General features: G+C 42.8%; 2 protein-coding genes across 2 annotated transcripts, besides 15 other annotated features; one reads left to right on the top strand and one right to left on the bottom strand.

Moving 5' to 3' along the window:
* Positions 1-882: part of a mobile genetic element that runs on past the window's edge.
* Positions 862-883: a tandem repeat.
* A 3-nt stretch (positions 884-886) lies between these two features.
* Positions 887-930: a mobile genetic element.
* Positions 931-2,383: 1,453 nt separating this feature from the next.
* On the bottom strand, positions 2,384-5,446 carry EKO05_0005589 (uncharacterized protein; the record flags this gene model as incomplete). Its single annotated transcript, XM_038939591.1, has 4 exons — positions 2,384-4,222; positions 4,273-4,634; positions 4,696-5,191; positions 5,243-5,446. 4 exons carry the CDS (start codon positions 5,444-5,446, stop codon positions 2,384-2,386), a joined length of 2,901 nt encoding a protein of 966 aa, XP_038798603.1.
* A 1,293-nt stretch (positions 5,447-6,739) lies between these two features.
* On the top strand, positions 6,740-7,662 carry EKO05_0005588 (uncharacterized protein; the record flags this gene model as incomplete). The annotated part of the gene is made up of 2 exons (XM_038939827.1): positions 6,740-6,785; positions 6,839-7,662. The coding sequence occupies 2 exons, from the start codon at positions 6,740-6,742 to the stop codon at positions 7,660-7,662; spliced, it is 870 nt and encodes a 289-aa protein (XP_038798602.1).
* A 299-nt stretch (positions 7,663-7,961) lies between these two features.
* Positions 7,962-8,090: a mobile genetic element.
* Positions 8,089-8,526: a dispersed repeat.
* An 11-nt stretch (positions 8,527-8,537) lies between these two features.
* Positions 8,538-10,404: a mobile genetic element.
* Positions 9,266-9,396: a mobile genetic element.
* Positions 9,269-9,396: a mobile genetic element.
* Positions 10,396-12,948: a dispersed repeat.
* Positions 10,890-10,937: a tandem repeat.
* Positions 12,947-14,813: a mobile genetic element.
* Positions 14,812-18,375: a mobile genetic element.
* Positions 14,814-14,827: a dispersed repeat.
* Positions 16,846-16,883: a tandem repeat.
* Positions 18,374-18,744: part of a mobile genetic element that runs on past the window's edge.

The following is an 18,744-nucleotide window of genomic DNA, read 5'->3' as shown; positions in this document are numbered from 1 at the left end:
TCCAAGTCTTTGCGGACAACCAGGCAGCTATCCTAAGACTAAAAACTCCTTTAAACAAGCCTGGACAGGCTTAGCAAATACGCTGCATTAAGGCAGCTAAAACTATTAAAGACAAAGGAGCCACAATCAGCCTCAAATGGGCCCCTAGCTACCAGGACATTGCAGGAAACAAGAAAGCAGACTCTCTAGCAAAAGAAGCAACAAAAAAGAGGCCTACTTCTAACTTAATAAGCATTGCTATAACTAGAATTTAAGTTAAAGCTATTATAACAGATAAATAGGAATATAAACTAGACACCTATACAGCTAAAGTAATCCTAAGGAAAATAGACACCTATATAGCAAAATACTGTCTAAGACTAATAAATAAGATAAAACTACTAAAAAACACTAAGAGAGAGGTAGTAAGTGCCTACTACTAACTAAAACTAGGATATAGATATAATAAAGCATACCTATATAATATATAGAAGGTAGATAATAATAGATATATCTGCAGCTACGCATAAATAATACAACACCTTCTACTTAGCTATAGAGAATACAGATATATAAGGAAAATAATATAAGACAGCCTATAAGGACAAAGGCTTTTAATAAGACTACTACTACACACAACCTAAGGAATTCTAGCTACTTTAGCTTTTATTCTAGACGTAAGAGTAGGTACCTGTAAGTAGTACCTACAATAAACAACAGACGCCTAAAAACCTCTGTTAACTCCCTAGAGCATAGGCTCTTACTACAGGACTTTAAACACATATTTACTATCCCCTTTTACAAACACACTCTATAAATTACTAGAGTAGCTTAACTGCTCTTGTCTTATATAGTCTTAGACTTACACAGGACATTAAACTTATTAATCAATCAATTAATCAATGGGGATGCGCATCACTCGAATCCGCGCATCACGCGCACGGACACGGTAAATTCGGTCCGCCATGTATCTTTGAGGCGTTATTCTCGACAAATCCCACGGACATCTTTCGATAGTTAGCCACATCCAGTCTGACCGCACAGGAAGCTACAAATTGACGATCAATCTCAATGGCAAAGTCAAACTAGTCTTACAAATTGAAGGAGCCGAGTATAACACTCTAGCATTAGATTGATCCGGATTATAATTCCATAGCCCAGATTGTCATCCTGACACATAATCTGCGTCCACAAATAGCATGTGCCGGAGTAGTATAAGCGCGTGTTCTCTGATAAGAAGATTTGGGACCGCATGCGCACCGAACCGCACATTAAAGTCGTTCAAATTGGACCTTCAGCCCTTCTCCCTCACATTCACTGGCATACCTGGAACGGGTCCATTGGCACAAATATGCAGCATCGACGCTGAGCCTTTACACCGCTATCGAGTTGGAGGATATCATCCAATTGCTCTTGGAGATATCTTTAGAGACGGGAAGTATCAAATTCTGCATAAGCTGGGCTGGGAAGCTTATTCAACCTTGCGGGCTGCGAAAGATCCAAGTTAACATCGCCAACACCCGATTGGTAAGATGCTTGCGACTGACTAGGAATCAAGAGTACGTTGCGCTTAAGTCTTCAGTCGCGGAAGCTCGAACAAAAAGTTGTGAGCTTAAGGTTTTGCGCACTCTAGCGGAGCTCGATTCGGAAGACATCAACTTACAGCATGTAATGCAACTGTTGGACCACTTTCTAATGAGAGTCAAAACGGGAAGCACGAATATCTGCTGCTTGAGTTCCTCGGGCCAAGTCTCACAGATGTGCTTGATATGCGCTCCAGTGATGAAAGACCTTTGGGGACTCTTACCAAAACTAGTGTGCAACGAGTCCTTGTTGGTCTTGCATACCTACATAAGTATACTATTGGACATGAAGGTATAGCTATTGTTAAAATCATCTGGGAGACAGCCCGCTAACATATGGCGGATTTGCACACTCGTAACTTGACTTTCGCCATCCCGTTCCTACACCTTCTCACGGAGGCAGAGCTCCTCCAAAAGCTGCGAAATTCAGACATCAGGGCGGTTACAAGAAAAGATGGAAGTCCATTGGACCTGGTTTGCCCGCATATCTGGTCCAACCAACATGCTATCCTGCGGACGTAGCATTGCCACAAAAGCAGATCAAAATCGGTGAAATCGGTGAATCTTTCTTTTTAGACGACGTTTTCGTAACGCTCCACACTCCTCTTTGTTTTGAGCACCCAAGGTCTTTTTTGGAGAAAGATTGGACCATCGCGTTGACTTGTGGAGTGCGGGATGCACGGTAAGTTCAAATCCCGGCCGTATAGGCGTAAGCCGTTTCGCCAAGGTTTAGGGATAAGCAGTTGTTTCTACATAGTGTACGAACCAAGAGCTGAATGAAACTAACATACTTAGTGTTGTTGAAAGCTCAAGACCCTGTGTTATAACCCCCTTGACTCTAATGCTTTGTTAAGTGTCTGCTGGAACACCTCAATATTCTCTGGCCGTAGTATAGTGAAATGTGTTCCTTCCACACGGTGGTATCGTAGTGGTCCTTGGGAATCTTCTTTGTCAACATCGCTCTGTTTGGCACCTATTATGTGGTTCTTCCACGTTGATAGCCAATCATGACGCCATTCTTGATCTGTACATTCATATTGTGGCAGCGGCGGTACCCAAAAGATGTCGTACTTCGATATGGATCCTGTTGGCACGTAGGACCTAGTGATGTCCTGCATGTTGCAATTGATGCGCTGCCAGGCCTCCACTTTTGGGACACTGAGGTCTAGATTCTCAAGAGTTCCATCAGGAAAACGGGCGAAGATCTCTTTTGTGAAATTCTCGTCTTCAACATGCTCCATCTCTATCTCCCACTGCAGCGCTGTTTCGAGTGGTATGAGCTGGAAGAAGTGGAGCAGATCGATGATAAAGTTTCGGGGCTGCGCGCGGACCTGAATTCGTGTCAGGTCGGCGGGATTGTCGATGCCGCCACAGAAGGCTACCTGCTCTCCTGCTGCTTCGAGTCGCTTTCCTAGCTCAAAGGATAGCATGCCGCCGAAACACAAGCCGAGCAACAAGTAGGGACCCTTTGGCTGATGCTTCCTGATTGCATTGATGTATGTTTCCAGCATCTCATCCAATGTTTCAAATGGTGTCTCGTTCTTGTGAAAGCCGCGCACACGTAGTGCATAGACTGGACGATCCAAAATGTACTTCAGGAGGATGAGCCAAGTGAGAAACTCGCCGCCGCCAGGATGGCAAAGAATGATTGGGGCTTTTGAGCCGCTCGTGACCAGGGGAACAATTGGATCGTACTCAGCTGTTGTGGTGCCGAGCGACAAAAGCATATTGTCCATATCCCCAATAGTCCGGCAAGCCAGCAGAAGCGACATTGAGATCGATTCCTCGCGCTCTAGGGTCTTTTCAAGCGAGGACTTGATGCGGAGGAATCCCAAGCTATCAATACCAAGGTCTGCAAGAGCTGTTCCAAGGTAGAGCTGAGACTGCGACGAACCGGTTTCGTCGCATAGTATAGCTCCCAAGATCTTCTGTAGTGGGGTTGTAAGACCAGCTCCTTTTTGATTGATCGATGGTGGGGGACGGTTTGCTAGCTTGAAACGATCGAAAGAACCAGCAAGAAACGACTTCTTGAGCTTCGCACGCGATAGTTTGCCGATTGTGGATTTAGGGAGCTCCTGATTTGGTAATGGAATCACCACAACTGGGCGTTTACGGCAGAAACGAATAACAGCTTGGTTGATCTGAGCGATAGTGTCGCGAAGTTCAGGCGTATCCTTAACGTTATCATCGGTGGGGTTAAACAGTATGACAATATCCTCACTGTCCGTCTTCGCCTTTTCCATCCAGATGGAGAAGGATGCCGTGAAGCTTTTGTTCAAACCGGGGATGTTGGCAGATTCGATAGCATGCTCCAACTCGAACGAAGAATAGTTTTGGCCGTTTAGGATTAGCACTTCTTTCGTGCGGCCCACAATAAGCAGATTGTCTTCGTCATCTAAGGTTCCAATATCTCCGGTATCGAACCATCCATCCGCAGTCATACATGCGGAAGTTGCCGATTCGTTGTTGAAATAGCGTCTGAAGATGAGCGGGCCCCTGATCTGAATTGCGCCACGTTCGCCTCTTCTGCTTACTTTACCACTATCGTCTACTAGACGAAGTTGGTGATCTGGCAGATGCTTCCGAACAGATGCGAACTCGTAACTTCGTTTCGTGTCGTATGCCGGCGAATCCAGGTTGTAAAAAAGAGCTGAGCATGTCTGCGAAGAGATCAGTGTTCATTCGGTCAGATTCCAAGAAAATTCAATACCTCACTGAGCCCATAGCTTGCTTTGATGCTGCATTTTGGCGCACCATATTGCATAAGAATCTTTTCTGCGGCTTCAATTGTAGCGACCTTGTTCGCTTCACCACCACACATGATAACGCATAGCTCGCTGAAGTCAAGACTTATCTGCTCCCTTTCGCAGGGCTGCATCAAGTTTAGTGCGCGAACTGCGGTGGCAATGAAAAAGTTAGGGGCAAATGTATACGAGATGTGATGCTTGCTTAGTGCTTTCCAGAAACGGACGGGGCTTTGTACAAAGTCAATGGCTGGGATCATGACTTGGTTTGCTCCAGCGTAGAGAGCGTGAAGGTGGTTCTCGCAAAGAGCGGCACTATGATCGAAACCTATACGCCAAACATTAGTAAGCATGTCTTCTCACTGACTCCTAAGACTGGTGATACTTACTGACCCAAGACATGAAAATCTTACTGGAGTCCATACGATGGAATTGGCATTTTAACTTGCTAGAAACCACCAGCTGTGAGTGAGTATACTCAACCCCTTTCGCAAACCCTGTGCTGCCACTGGTAAACAGTACCGCTGCTAATTCATCTTCACGGCCATCCGGCGCAGTGATTGTCATCTGTTCAATGGCGTCTTCAATTTTTACCGTTGCAACAACCTCCACAGTTATTGTGTTTAGGCATGTGACTAGCCGGAATGGCTTTGCCAAATGCTTGGCAGTCAAGACAGTAGGGCTGTTGAAGAGCTTGTTGACATTGTCAAGCTCGCCAGCAAGAGTGATGTCGTTGCTTGATAATGAAGACAGCATTGCAGGTACGCCGCCTGCCATTACGGTAGACCAGAACCAAATTGTGTTGTTGCGATGTGAGTCGAAGTAAAGCACTGTGCACTGATGCGGTGCAACAGCCCCGTGCGCCAAGAGTTTGGCCGCATTAGACTTGCCAGCTGTCAGCTTGGTTGGGATTGATGTGATTCCTGACAGCATTACCTTTGCCTCAGTAAGGAGGTCCGCATACGTCATGAAATCAGACTTCCGATCCCAACCTTGATCTTTAAATGCAATACCATTGTTCGACCAAAGGTCTGCCGCACGCTGTAGCAGCCCAAATAGTGTCTTCGGCTCGTCGAAATGAGAAATTTCAAAGGCGGGTTTGACGAGAGTATCAATTTGGTGGTTGGAGGGAGAAGGCATCGTGGGATACTAGAGAGTGACTTAACTTATTCAAATGATCCGGGACACTCTTACGATGTGAGGGAGGCTAAATACTTCTATGCTCCCTCAGGTTACGAAGAAGAGAGATATCCGATTACAAAGCAGTGTCTCTTTGGAAAAATGCAGCTGGTCGCAGCCTGTCGCAAAAAAATTGTTCAAAATCCATCCTTTCACGGTCCAAATGCGGCGTTGCAACCCTTATGCGAGGTTATTCCGATACCAGTGGTTTACGCCCACAAAAGATTATTGATGTACCTTGGACCTGGGTCAGAATCGCCAATTGTCGCTTCCAAGCACTTGAAACCGGTTGTTATGCCCAAGCCAGATGAGCGAATTATCTTGCACCTGGTTCAGGATCACCGATCATATCTCCAGGTCTTCGAAAACGGAACAGCTAGAGAAAACACAGCTTCCAGAACTAAGCGAACGATGGTCATTGGTGTAGCTATGAGCTGTTGAGGCTCATGGGGCGGCTGACCTTGAGCTCTCTCACTGGCTAGCCACGGCTTGGATCATTGCGCTCCGCAACCCACAGTATTGATAGCTGCTCCTCCTTACTATCATCATACGTGTCAAATTCTTACTCCACCACAAGCATTACTTACAGGAGAACAGAATGATCGGCTCTGATGGAATATGTTTCCTGGGGTGTTCTCACATTATGCCAAGGTAGAGCAACAGTAAAATTCACCGTCAAGAGCCTGATTCAGTCCGGTTGCAAAGTCCTCCCAACGCAAGCAGCCAGAGGAACCGCCAAGAGGACTGTGCCTGTGATGTCAAATCAAATGCTACACCACCACACTGTTCTCGCATCAATGCGGGCGACACATGCTAGCACCGCCAAGACGTGTAAACGTAATCAATCAAAACTCAGTTTACTATGTGACTATCTGTTGGGTGCAACGGTTACATCAAATCCAAACAGCTTCTTTTGAGGCGCTGGCCAAGGTTGATAGCGTATCAGATCATGTCTCCAGGTGACTGGGTTATCGAAGAGTGGTTGAAGTTGTGAAAATGGGTGAAAGAGCTCTCTGTTGCCAAACCAATTCTGCCATCATATCTGATTGTTTGCAGTGGGTACGTTACTTTTTGCTATCAGGTTATTTTGATGTTGTGATTTTCATCCCAGCATTTAAGCTGCCTCGCTATCTATCCCATCGCATCCACTACCTCATCTTCCATGTAAACCATTCAATTTATCCACTATCTTGACCTCAGTTTTAGCCTGCAAGATCTATGACCACTCGAAATCTTTGGTTAGCGCCGAATAGAATGAACATTAAAAAGCCTATCGACATCCTCATCTATGGCACTGGAGGTAAGTATTCGCCTCACAGACACCCTGAACATGTACTCTGACATGTGGAATAGCTGTAGGCTCTACGTTAGGGTGGATATTAGCGCAAAATCAACATGCCAGGCTCTCTGTTGTCTGCCGGTCCAACTATGAAGCCGTCAAGCAACGCGGGTTGCAGATGAACACCATCATGTGGGGGGATGGTACTCTCCACCCTTTCCGCGTTGCTCGCTCCACAAGCGAGCTTACTGGTATCCCCTTCGACTACGTTGTCTGTACAAACAAGGTGACTAACTCGGACGGACACTCGTTGGCCGACGAGCTAGCACATGTCGTGTCCACGAGGACAACACTTGTGTCAGCGCAAAACGGCGTAGGTGTCGAGGCACCTTTGCAGAATGCGTTCCAGGATAACACTGTCCTGTCCGCTGTATGCTACATCAGTTGCCTGCAGACTATCCCTGGCGTTGTACATCAAGTTTCTAACATTCGCCCTCACGCCTTCCACATTGGTCTTTATAATACGATCGAACGCAGGCAATCGGCAGCAGATTTACAGAGGCTGAAGACTTTCGTAGCCTTGGACGATAAATTCAAGGAGATTGAGGATGTGCGCGCTGAGCGCTGGACCAAGCAGATTTTCAACGGAGCTTGGAATCCAATGGCCGCCCTCTCGGGCCTAGAAACTCACCAGCTGCTGGGGTCACCGTATCTTCAGATGGTCAAAAAACTCGCTGAAGAAACGTTCGACGTAGCGGTCAGATCGGGTATCTCGCTCCCAACGAATCTGCCGGAGAGAACAATTGAGCTTGCGAGGGTCAATCCATCTTTAGCGCCATCTATGCTGCAAGACTGGCGAAAGAAGAAGCCAATGGAAGTGGACTCACTTTGTGGTTAGTCATCAACTAAGCCACGTTGAAAGAATGAGAACGTTAACACGTACCCCAGGCAACGTCATCAGACAGGCAGAAATGATCAATGTTTCCGTCCCAACGGTACGGGCAGTGTTTCATGCATTACAGGAGATGAACAACCATATTCGGCAATCAACACAACCACTACGTGCCGGAAATGAGCACATATATAACCAAGAGGTTGGTGCGCGGCAACTTTTGTGCGCCTAAAGAAAGTCATGAATTACTGCCTAATCCTGCTATTCTTTGCTACTATACAGTCATATTGAGAGGAGACTCACCTCTAATAAGTTATTCTTAGACTTTTTTATCTAGTTTAAGCAGCTACTAGTACAAAGTAGCAGCCTCTACTAGAACAGAGAACAGCACCTATTAAAGCTCTATTAGGCCCTAAACATAAACATCTGTAATAACGTACTCCACGGTCGAGCGGATCACACGATCGAGCGGATCACTCAAAACCCCACCAAAATTGCCTAAAACCACAACCCTTTATCTCAACAACCACGCAATAAAATCTTCTAAAATTTTCAGGACAGGGCTGCACTAATATAAATAAGAGCATTTAAAAGTCTTAGAGTGCTAGAATCTATAACACAGACGTTATTAAGCGATTACTGTTTTACAGGGGTGTTTAGCACTATTTGCAGGCTATTTCTATAACTATTATAGCTATAAAGCTGAAATCTAGATATGTACTTACTAATAACTATGCAATACTATTCTGAGATTTTAAGAAGATTTTATTGCGTGGTTGTTGAAATAAAGGGTTGTAGTTTTGGACAATTTTGGTGGGGTTTTGAGTGATCCGCTCGATCGTGTGATCCGCTCGACCGTAGAGTACGTTATAGTAATAAACTAACGTATTCAACGGGTGAGTCGGCCACACGGGCGAGTCGGCCACTCTGCCAAGACCACACCAACATTCTACCTTATAACGCAATGACTTAACAACAACATAAACCTACGCCCTTAAAAGAGGCTGCAATACAGCTTGCGCTCTAGGCACTTAAACAAGACCTAAACCTTACTATATAACGCGCTGCAGCCATATACAACGCGCCTTGCAGCATACTACGCAATTAATACACAGGACAACCTGCACAAGCTGATTGTACGCTAAGTCAACAGAATATAGATCAGACTAAGGAGGATGTGATTGCTAAGTACATTCTTGAGCTAGATATATAAGGATTTGCCTCTTAGCTAGCTGCTATAGCTAATATAGCTAATTCTTTGCGTGCTAAGCGCAATATAGGCCATGTTGGCATAAACTAGCCTAATACATTTGTTAAGCGCCGCCCTGACCTTAAAGTAAAGTTTAATTGCAAGTACGACTACAAGAGAGCCCTCTATAAGGATCTAGAGATTATACAAGGCTAGTTTAGGCTTATAGCAAATGTTAAAGCTAAGTATAATATCTAGAATAATAACATGTACAACTTTAATAAGACAGGCTTTATAATAGGCCAGATATCCACAGGAGCAGTTATTACAGGTTTAGAGCGTTAAGGACAGCTAAAGGCAGTGCAGCAGGGTAATTAAGAGTGGACAACGGTTATACAGGGCATCAATGGCACAGGGTAGGCTATTCTACCCTTTATTATCTTTAAAGGCTGCAACCACCTCTCTGCCTGGTACAAAGAGGACAACCTGCCCCATGACTGGGTTATTAGAGTCTCTGAGAACGGATGGACTACCAACAAGCTTAGTCTGGACTAGTTAAAGCACTTTAATGCCTATACAAAGACGCGCACCTAAGAAGTACACTAGCTGCTCCTTATTAATAGCCACAAGAGCTACAACTCCCTTAACTTCTAACAATACTGTAAGGAAGCAAACATTATTACACTATGTATGCCTCTACACTTATCTTACCTCTTATAACTACTAGATATAGGTTGTTTTGCACCTCTAAAGAAGGCATATAGGCGCTAAGCTAAGAATCTTATATATAACTACATTACTTATATTACTAAAACTAAGTTCCTACTATGCTTTATAGACGCCTACAAGGAGACATTTACTTCTAGCAATATCTAAGGAGGCTTCTAAGGCGCTGGAATAGTCCCCTTTAACCTAGAACGGGTCATAATAGGTCTTGATATCCGCCTACGTACCCTACCGCTACCTACTATAGAAGATAAGCCCTAGCAGTCCCAAACCCCAAGCACTACCCTGCAATTAGGGTCGCAATTAACGCTGGTTTAAGAGAGGATTTAAAGGCATGCAAGCAGCTTAATAACTTTAATAGTTAAGGCCTTTAAAAAGCTTACTAAAGGCGCAGCTATAGTAGCGCATAAGCTAGTGTTAGCTTAAAGGGAGATTACTAGGCTTCGAGCAGCAAATAAGGCTGCTATGCGACGTAAATTGCATAAAAGAAAGCAGTTACAGCAGGAGGGAGTCCTAACAGCTGAGGAAGGCCTTTAATTAACTACTCTAACTGAGTTTAGGGCGCGTGGTAATAGTAAGAAGGCAAGGAAGCAAGTACGTGTTAAAGGAGGTAAGGTAACCTAAAGACGCTGTAAAAAGTGCCACAACATAGGGCATAACTCGCGCACGTGTAAAAAGCCTAAAGAAGGTATTACTAAATAATATTATATACTGTACTACTATAAACAATACCAATGTGGGCTAATGCAAGCCATAATAGGGTAGAATGTTGGTGTGGTCTTGGCAGAGTGGCCGACTCGCCCGTGTGGCTGACTTACCTGTTGAATACGTTAAGGAGTAACTTATATAGATTATAACGTAGCTTTTATAGAGTATAAGTCTATTACTATAGACGTTAAGACTATAGCTATAGAAAACTAGCTGCGCTACAGCTCTACCTAGGTGCTACCTAAGCATAACAGGGATAGTAATATTAAGATAACAGTTATGTCTATAGTGTGCACTAGCAGCAGTGCTAAGCATAGGGGTTAGAAGTAGTCTGCTCCTAACTAGGCTATTTAGGTTCCTAATAAGATATTCTAGTAACACTAGAAGGCTAACCTGTATACCTGTTGCAGTAAAGAGGGACATATTTACTAGGATTATACTAACGCAGTAGTAACTACAGTATAGGCAGTAATAATCTTAGGTAAGAAAGAGGCTAGTTTATATAGGGGAAACTAGCTACTCCTAATATAAGTCTAAGTTAGGAGTGCTATAAAAGTATATTAGTAGGGGAGACTACTAGTACAGGGGCATTATAGGCTGCTAGGGAAGCTATTATAGACTCTATAGATAAGTCCCTATTCTATATTCTATAATTTATTAACAGGGTAACTTAGGCTAACACGCTAGTAGACTTAGGGTATAAATGCTTTAGCGTAGTAAGTAATAACTTTGCTGCGCGCTTAGAAGGAGATTTTATTAAGGTGCTGCTACAATACTTAGCGTAAGTAGTAGGCACTAGTAGGAAGTCTGTAATCTCTTATTTAGTCCTGTTTAGGTATAACCTAGATAGGTGGCGCTTACAGGCTGTAGCCTACATAGTGCTAGGTCTAAGCTAGGATGTTATTTTAGGGAAACCCTAACTTTAATAAGAAGGTGTAGTATTAGACGTAGAAAAGGGTATACTAATAATATAATAGGTAGGAAACCTTATAGTCTAAAAATCCTTACAGTGTATAGTAAATGTTTACATAGCTCTTCTATTAGTAACTAAGTTTAATAAGACCCTAGCTAATAGGCTCTAGAAGTACCTGCCTAAGGACTGGTTTGTCTCTATAAGCCTCTACAATATTACTAAAATCCTCTTAGTCTAATCCCTAGGAGCGCAAGGGACGGCGGAGGAGGTAGACCCTCTCCCCCCTAAGTTAGTCTAGTTTTAGGACCTATTTAATAAGAGTAAGGCCTTAGGCCTCCCCCTATATAAGGGCTAGATAGATTACTATATACAGTTACAACGCAACTAGTCTAAAAAGGAGAAGCCTCTACCCTAGGGCCCTCTGTATAACATGCTAAGGGACTAGCTACTTAAGCTATAGAAGCAGGTGTTAGCACTAATAGATAAGGGGTAGATCTGCACCTCCTCTTCTCTAGCAGGGGCCCTAGTCCTGCTAGTTAAGAAGTCCTCTAGCAGGTAGCGTATGTGCGTAGACTATTACGCACTTAATAGTATTATAATTACTAATTAGTACCTACTTCCTCTTATTAAGGAAACGTTGCGTACACTAGGGGGTGCCTACTAGTTCTCTAAGGTTAATATTTATATAGTGTTTTACTAGATTTAAATTGTAGAAGGAGATAAGCAACTTACTACGTTCTGCACTTGTTTTAGGCTCTTTAAGTAGCTAGTCTGCCTATTTAGCCTGGCTAGAGCACTAGTGTCCTTCTAGCGTTACATTAACAGCCCGCTTTAGGAGACATTAGGTAACTATGCTACTACGTACCTAGATAATGTCCTTATTTACAGTAGCAGGTCTAGAACAGACTACTTAGGGAAGGTTAGCAGAGTCCTTACGCTTCTACGCAATATAAGGCTATATTTAGATCCTAAGAAGTGCATATTTATAATAAAGGAGGTACACTACCTAGAATATATTATAGAAGCTAGAAAGAATATTTACTCTAATCCTAAGAAGGTTAAGGCTATCTGCAATTAGAAAGCCCTACAGTCTTTACGCGGGATCTGCAGTTTCCTAGAGTTTACTAACTTCTACTAGGACTTTATCCTAGCCTTCTCTAATATTACTGCCTTACTTAATTAACTTATAGGGAAGGATATCCTGTTCTAGTAGGGGCAGGAGGAGGACGCAGCGTTCTACTAGCTAAAGAACGCATTTATAACAGAACTAGTCCTAGCCTAGTAGGACTCTAAGCAAGAGACGCTACTAGAGGTAGACTACTCTAGTAAGGTGTTAGGTAGCTGCCTTTCTTAATAGTATAGGAAGGTGCTTTGCCTTATAGTATACTACTCTGCTACACTTATAGCAGAATAACAGAACTACACTATCTATAACAAGGAGTTAACTGCTGTTATAAAGTGCCTAGGGGTCTAGGCAGCTAAATTAGGGTCTGTTACTAGGCTGTTTACTATCCTAACTAACTATAAGAATCTCTAGTACTTTACTACAGCGCGCAGGCTAAGTAAGAGGAAGCACTACTAGGCAGAGGAGCTGTTAAAGTTCTGTTTCTACCTTTGCTTCCGCCTAAGGCGCCTTACAGCCTAACTAGATGCGCTAAGCTACTAGGAACAGGACTATAATAGGAGGTTAGGGGGGGTCTATAGGATAATAACCCTAGTTTTAGTATTAGTAGTTAGTATACTAGGCCCTAGTATAACGTACTCTACGGGTAAGCGGATCAAACGGGTGAGCGGATCACTCTGCCAAGACCACACCAAATTTCTACCCTATTATAGCTCGCATTAGCCCACTTTGGCCTTGTATACAGTAGTGCAGTACATAATATTATTTAGAAACATCTTCTACAGCCTTCTTACATGTATGTAAGTTATGTCTAACATTATACCACTTTGTACAGCGTCTTTAGGTTACTTCCCCTCCTTTAGCGCGCACTTGCTTCTTTGCCTTCTTACTATTACCACGCGCCCTAAACTCAGTTAGAGTAGTTAAACAAAGGCCTTCCTTAGCTGTTAGGACTCCCTCCTGCTGTAATTGCTTTCTTTTATGCAATTTACGTCGCATGGCAGCCTTATTTGCTGCTCGAAGCCTAGTAATCTCCCTTTAAGCCAACACTAGCTTGTGCGCTACTATAGCTGCGCCTTTAGCAAGCTTTTTAAAGGCCTTAACTATTAAAGTTAGTAAGCTGCTTGCATGCCTTTAAATCCTCTCTTAAACCAGCGTTAATTGCGACCCTAATTGCAGGGTAGTGCTTGGGGTTTAGGACTGCTAGGGCTCATCTTCTATAGTAGGTAGCGGTAGGGTACGTAGGCGGACATCAAGACCCATTATGACCCGTTCTGGGTCAAGGGGGACTATTCCAGCGCCTTAGAAGCCTCCTTAGATATTGCTAGAAGTAAATGTCTCCTTATAGGCGTCTATAAAGCATAGTAGGAACTTAGTTTTAGTAATATAAGTAATGTAGTTATATATAAGATTCTTAGCTTAGCGCCTATATGCCTTCTTTAGAGGGGCAAAACAACCTATATCTAGTAGTTATAAGAGGTAAGATAAGTGTAGAGGCATACATAGTGTAACAATCTTTACTTCCTTGCAGTATTGTTAGAAGTTGAGGGAGTTGTGGCTCTTGTGGCTGTTAATAAGGAGCAGCTAGTGCACTCCTTAGGTGCGCGTCTTTGTATAGGCATTAAAGTGCTTTAACTAGTCTAGACCAAGCTTGTTGGTAGTCCATCTGTTCTCAGAGACTCTAATAACCCAGTTATAGGGCAGATTGTCCTCTTTGTACCAGGCAGAGAGGTAGTTGCAGCCTTTAAAGATAATAAAGGGTAGAATAGCCTACCCTGTGCCATTAATGCCCTGTATGACCGTTGTCTACTCTTAATTGCCCTGCTGCACTGCCTTTAGCTGTCCTTAACGCTCTAAGCCTGTAACAACTGCTCCTGTTAATATCTAGCCTATTATAAAGCCTGTCTTATTAAAGTTGTATATGTTATTGTCCTAGATGCTATACTTAGCTTTGACATTTGCTACAAGCCTAAACCAGCCCCTAATAATCTCTAGATCCTTACAGAGGGCTCTCTTGTAGTCGTACTTGCGATTAAACCTTACTTTAAGGTCAGGGCGGCGCTTAACAAACGTATTAGGCTAGTTTATGCTAACATGGCCTATATTGCGCTTAGCACGCAAAGAATTAGCTATATTAGCTACAGCAGCCAGCTAAGGGGCAAATCCTTGTGCATCTAGCTTAAGGATGTACTTAGCAATTACGTCCTCCTTAGTCTGGTCTATAATCTGTTGAACTGGCGTATAATTAGCTTGTGCAGGTTGTCCTTTGTATTAAGCGTGTAGTATGCTGTAAGGCGCGTTATATATAGCTGCAGCGCGTTATATAGTAAGCATCGCGTCTTATTTAATTGCCTGGAGCGCAAGCTGTATTACAGCTTCTCTTAAGGGCGTAGATTGATGTTGTTGTTGAGGCATTGCGTGGTAAGGTGGAGGTTTGGTGTGGTCTTGGCAGAGTGATCCGCTCACCCGTTTAATCCGCTCACCCGTGGAGTACGTTACCTCTACTTTTTATTAATATATATATATAATTACTGTAGGATAAAGGCGTTTAGTAGGACGTAGGGTATATAGCGCGCCTGTCTGCTGTCTATAACAGGGCCTGCTGGTTCCCTCCTAAGGCTAAGACTACTTAGAAAATTGTAGATTGCACGCTTAGTGCTTACAGCACGCTAATGTAGCGTAGGGTTATGTAGGTTCTATGCTAGAAGCTACTTATAACTACAATAATCTAAAGGGCACACAAATCTAACCTAATAGGCTATCTAGGTGCTAACGCTACGTTCTATATTATTAGATGTAACTTCTACTAGAAAGGGATGTTATAAGACATTTAGCGCTATATCTGTAACTACTACTGTTTTAGCACCTATATGTTGCAGCGCTAACAGCAGGACTTACTCTAGCTATTGCCTATTACTAACTGTTTTTAGTCCTAGATCTTGATAGACTTTATAGTTAACCTTTCTTAGGCTAATAAGGACACACTGCGCTATCTCTTTATTATTACAGATTATCTTTCTAAGTATGTGTAGCTAGAAGCAATAACTTCTATAACTATAGAGTATTACGCTAAGGTCTTCTACAACATATAGTAGTAGTTTTAGGGCTTTCCTAGCGCTATAATTACAGACTGCAGCTTAGACTAGCTAGGATATTTTTAGACAACACTGTGTAGCCTTATAGGGGTAGACTAGCTACTCTCTATAGCCTATTACCCCTAGACAGACAGAGGGACAGAGCGTGCTAACTAAGAGGTGCAGGCAGTCCTACAGGTTATAGTTAACTTTAAACAGGATAACTAGCCTAACTGTCTTCTAGCCTGCTAACTAGCACTTAACAATTACAACTCTTTAGTTACTAGGGTTAGCTCTAACCTACTCCTCTATAGCTATAATATAGACCTCCTACAGACAACAGTACTACTAACTATTAGCTAGAACACACTACAGAGATAAGCAGTCTATTTCCTAGACTACCTCTAGTAAGGTATAGAACTTACCTAGGTAGCTATAGTATAGGTATAATAACACACCTAGGACGTAACAGACTATAGCTGTAGGCCTGTAGAGCAGTACTACATAGGAGATAGAGTGTAGTTTTCCCTCTATAATGTAAAAACTAACAGGCTAAGTTAGAAGCTTAACTAGTTATAAGCCTAGTACACAGTAGTTACAGTTCCTACCCCTTTAATAGTTACTCTAGATCTGCTAGGCAACCTTTACAAGACAGTGCATATAGACCTGCTAGAATAAGTAGCCTCTAACCTACTACCTACACAGCGCCTATAGGAAAGCAGACTAGGCCTACTAATTGTCCTAAAGGAGGATAATCTAACCCTAGCTAAATAGGAGGTAGAGGAAATTCTAAAAGAGAAGAGGGCTTATAGGTAGAATAAGTTATAGGTTCTAGTTATATAGAAGGGGTATATAAAGCTAATATAGGAACTACTAGAGGCGCTATAGAATATAAAAGCATAGAAGGTCTTTACTACAACACACACAGTATATTAGGAGTAGATGTAGGGAAGGAGAAATTTTTTTTAATTATAATAACCCTTATAGGGTCCTATTAGGAGATGCTGTGTAGGGCATAAGGCCTAGCGTAGGAGAGCTTAGGGACCCTACAGCAACAGCACGCCGCTACCTTACACACACACTACTAGGCAACTAGCAGTAAGCCTTAAGACTTAAAAAAGATAGTGTTGTCTACAGATAGGGAATAACAGGTAGCAGTAGCTGTGTCTAGAGCCTAGTTCTGTGTAATGTAGTAGTGGCAGTTAACCCTATAGTTATCCTTATTACCCTCTACATCTACCTTAATAGTACTACTACGTGTTAACTGTAATATTTCATTAAAGTTGCAGCTAGGCGTGTGCAGCTTTATAGGGGAAGGTAAGTAGTAACAGTAGGTAGGCGTGCACAGCTCTATAGGGGAAAGGAAGCAGTAATAGTATAGAGGTGTAGAGAACCTTATAAGAAAGAGAGAGTAGCACTAGTATAGGGGTATAGGCAACTCTACAGGAAAAGGAATGTAGTAATAGTAGAGTAGTAAGTAGAGCTAGCAGATAGACAAGCGGCGCATGTTAGGGGAGTTAGAGTGGCAGTAGCAGGACAAGCAGGACAACAGGGTGTAATCTAGGCAGCAGCAGAGCGTAGTAAGCAGGCGCTTAACTTAGTTAATAGCATCCTTTAGATCTAGTTAGCTGCATACCTAATATAGACAGAAAAACTTACAGTGGTATAGGCCTAGACTGCCTCTATGCAGTTTATACGCTTAGTCTAGAACTAGAAGGCTAACCCTACAGTAGCTATAAACTGCTAGAGGTAGGTATCTAGCTAGTTGCTGCTACAACGCCTAGATAACAGCGTGGCAGGTAGAGTAACCTAGGTACTAGGCTTAGTAGGGGAACAGGCAGCGTAAGAGGACGTTAACTGCTTTGCTAGCGTAGGGTTAGCTAGGGCTAGGTTAAGTGTGGCCTTATATACCTGCTGGTGCTTATAGTAGACACTTAGCAAAAATGTTATATTAGAAAGGAAGACCCTTAGTAGCAATAAAATGGGTAACTTACAGTAGAAGACAGGCTAACGCCCCTAGTTAGCCTTATTACTGCCTACACCCTAGGTGCTAGGCGTCTTAACATAAGCGTTACTAGCACGCACTAACACCTTAGCTACTATTAATTAGAAATATAGGGCTAGAACAGGAACACGTACTTAGATGTACTACTTAAAATTGCGCTAGGTGTAGCAGAGCTTAGCGTTTATAGTAAAGAGGTTATTGTTATGTATATAAGGGCGCTTACGCTTAGCACAGGTATAGCTGGTCTTACTAGCGCTAGGAACGCAGTTAGCTATAGAAGGATTTAGCAGATAAATAGGCCTATAACAGACGTAGGCACTTATAAAACTAGCTAGTAAGAATAGTAAGGAGGTAGTAGGGTTAGCACAGGACAGCGCTAGTAGAGACAGGGACTAGATCCTTATTATCTAAGTTACCCTAAACTTTGTAGTTGCCTATATAATAGCAGTAAGCTTTCTATATATATAGTTAGGCTCTATAACTAGATTAGAAACTATAGATAAGAAATACTAGAGGTATGTTATAGGTAGAGGGGAGGGACTATAGTAGACTATGACTGCCCCCTCTAGAGGGACTACTAGCTCCCTAACTAGTAGCCTAATGGCTATAACTAGAGGTAAAGACAGATATAGCAGGTAGGACAAGGGCGCGTATAGAAAATTAGGTAGGTGTGTTATAGGTAGGTTAGGTAGAAGTATAGAGTAGTATATTGTCTAACTTAGGTAGGTGCGCTAGGTAAAAACAAAAATAACCTAGGTGCGTGTAGGGACTACCCTAGGTAAACTACAGACTAAATAAGTAGCTAACCTACTATAAGCTAGACCCTTACGCAACCACAACTAGCCCTAGGGTTTACCTGCTACTAGCATCCCCTAGGCCACGCTAGATATAGAAAGAACCTAGCCAAAATGCATACAGCCTAGGAGGGATAGGGAAAGGAGGAATGTTATAGGCTTAGACCTTGTCTAAGCCTTAAGCAAGTGTTAGATAATATGCTTAATGTGCAAAAATGATGATAAAGGTAATTAATTAATAATTATCTGTCTTAATGGCTAATTTTATGTGTGTGTGCCGCTAGCCCCTAAGTTGACCAAGGTTAACCCTAACCCCCTAACTTGGTTCAGCAAGGTTAGTTATCTAACACACCCCCTTCGCTTTAAGGCCCTATTAAAGCTAGACATAATTAGCTATTATTATACCTCTAGGTCAGCGAGCTTTTAGTTAAGTAATTCTATCTAGGTGTTAGCTAGCTTTCTTTGTTTAGTATGTTTCTCTAGTCCTAGCTACCTTAGAAAGTTTAACTACTTGCTTGCAGGCAGAGCCTTTATAAGTCTATTAGCTAATATCTTA

The sequence above is a fragment of the Ascochyta rabiei genome, chromosome 9 (assembly GCF_004011695.2).
Source record: "Ascochyta rabiei chromosome 9, complete sequence".
NCBI classification, from domain to species: domain Eukaryota; kingdom Fungi; phylum Ascomycota; class Dothideomycetes; order Pleosporales; family Didymellaceae; genus Ascochyta; species Ascochyta rabiei.
This window is presented reverse-complemented; position numbering and strand designations above follow the sequence as displayed.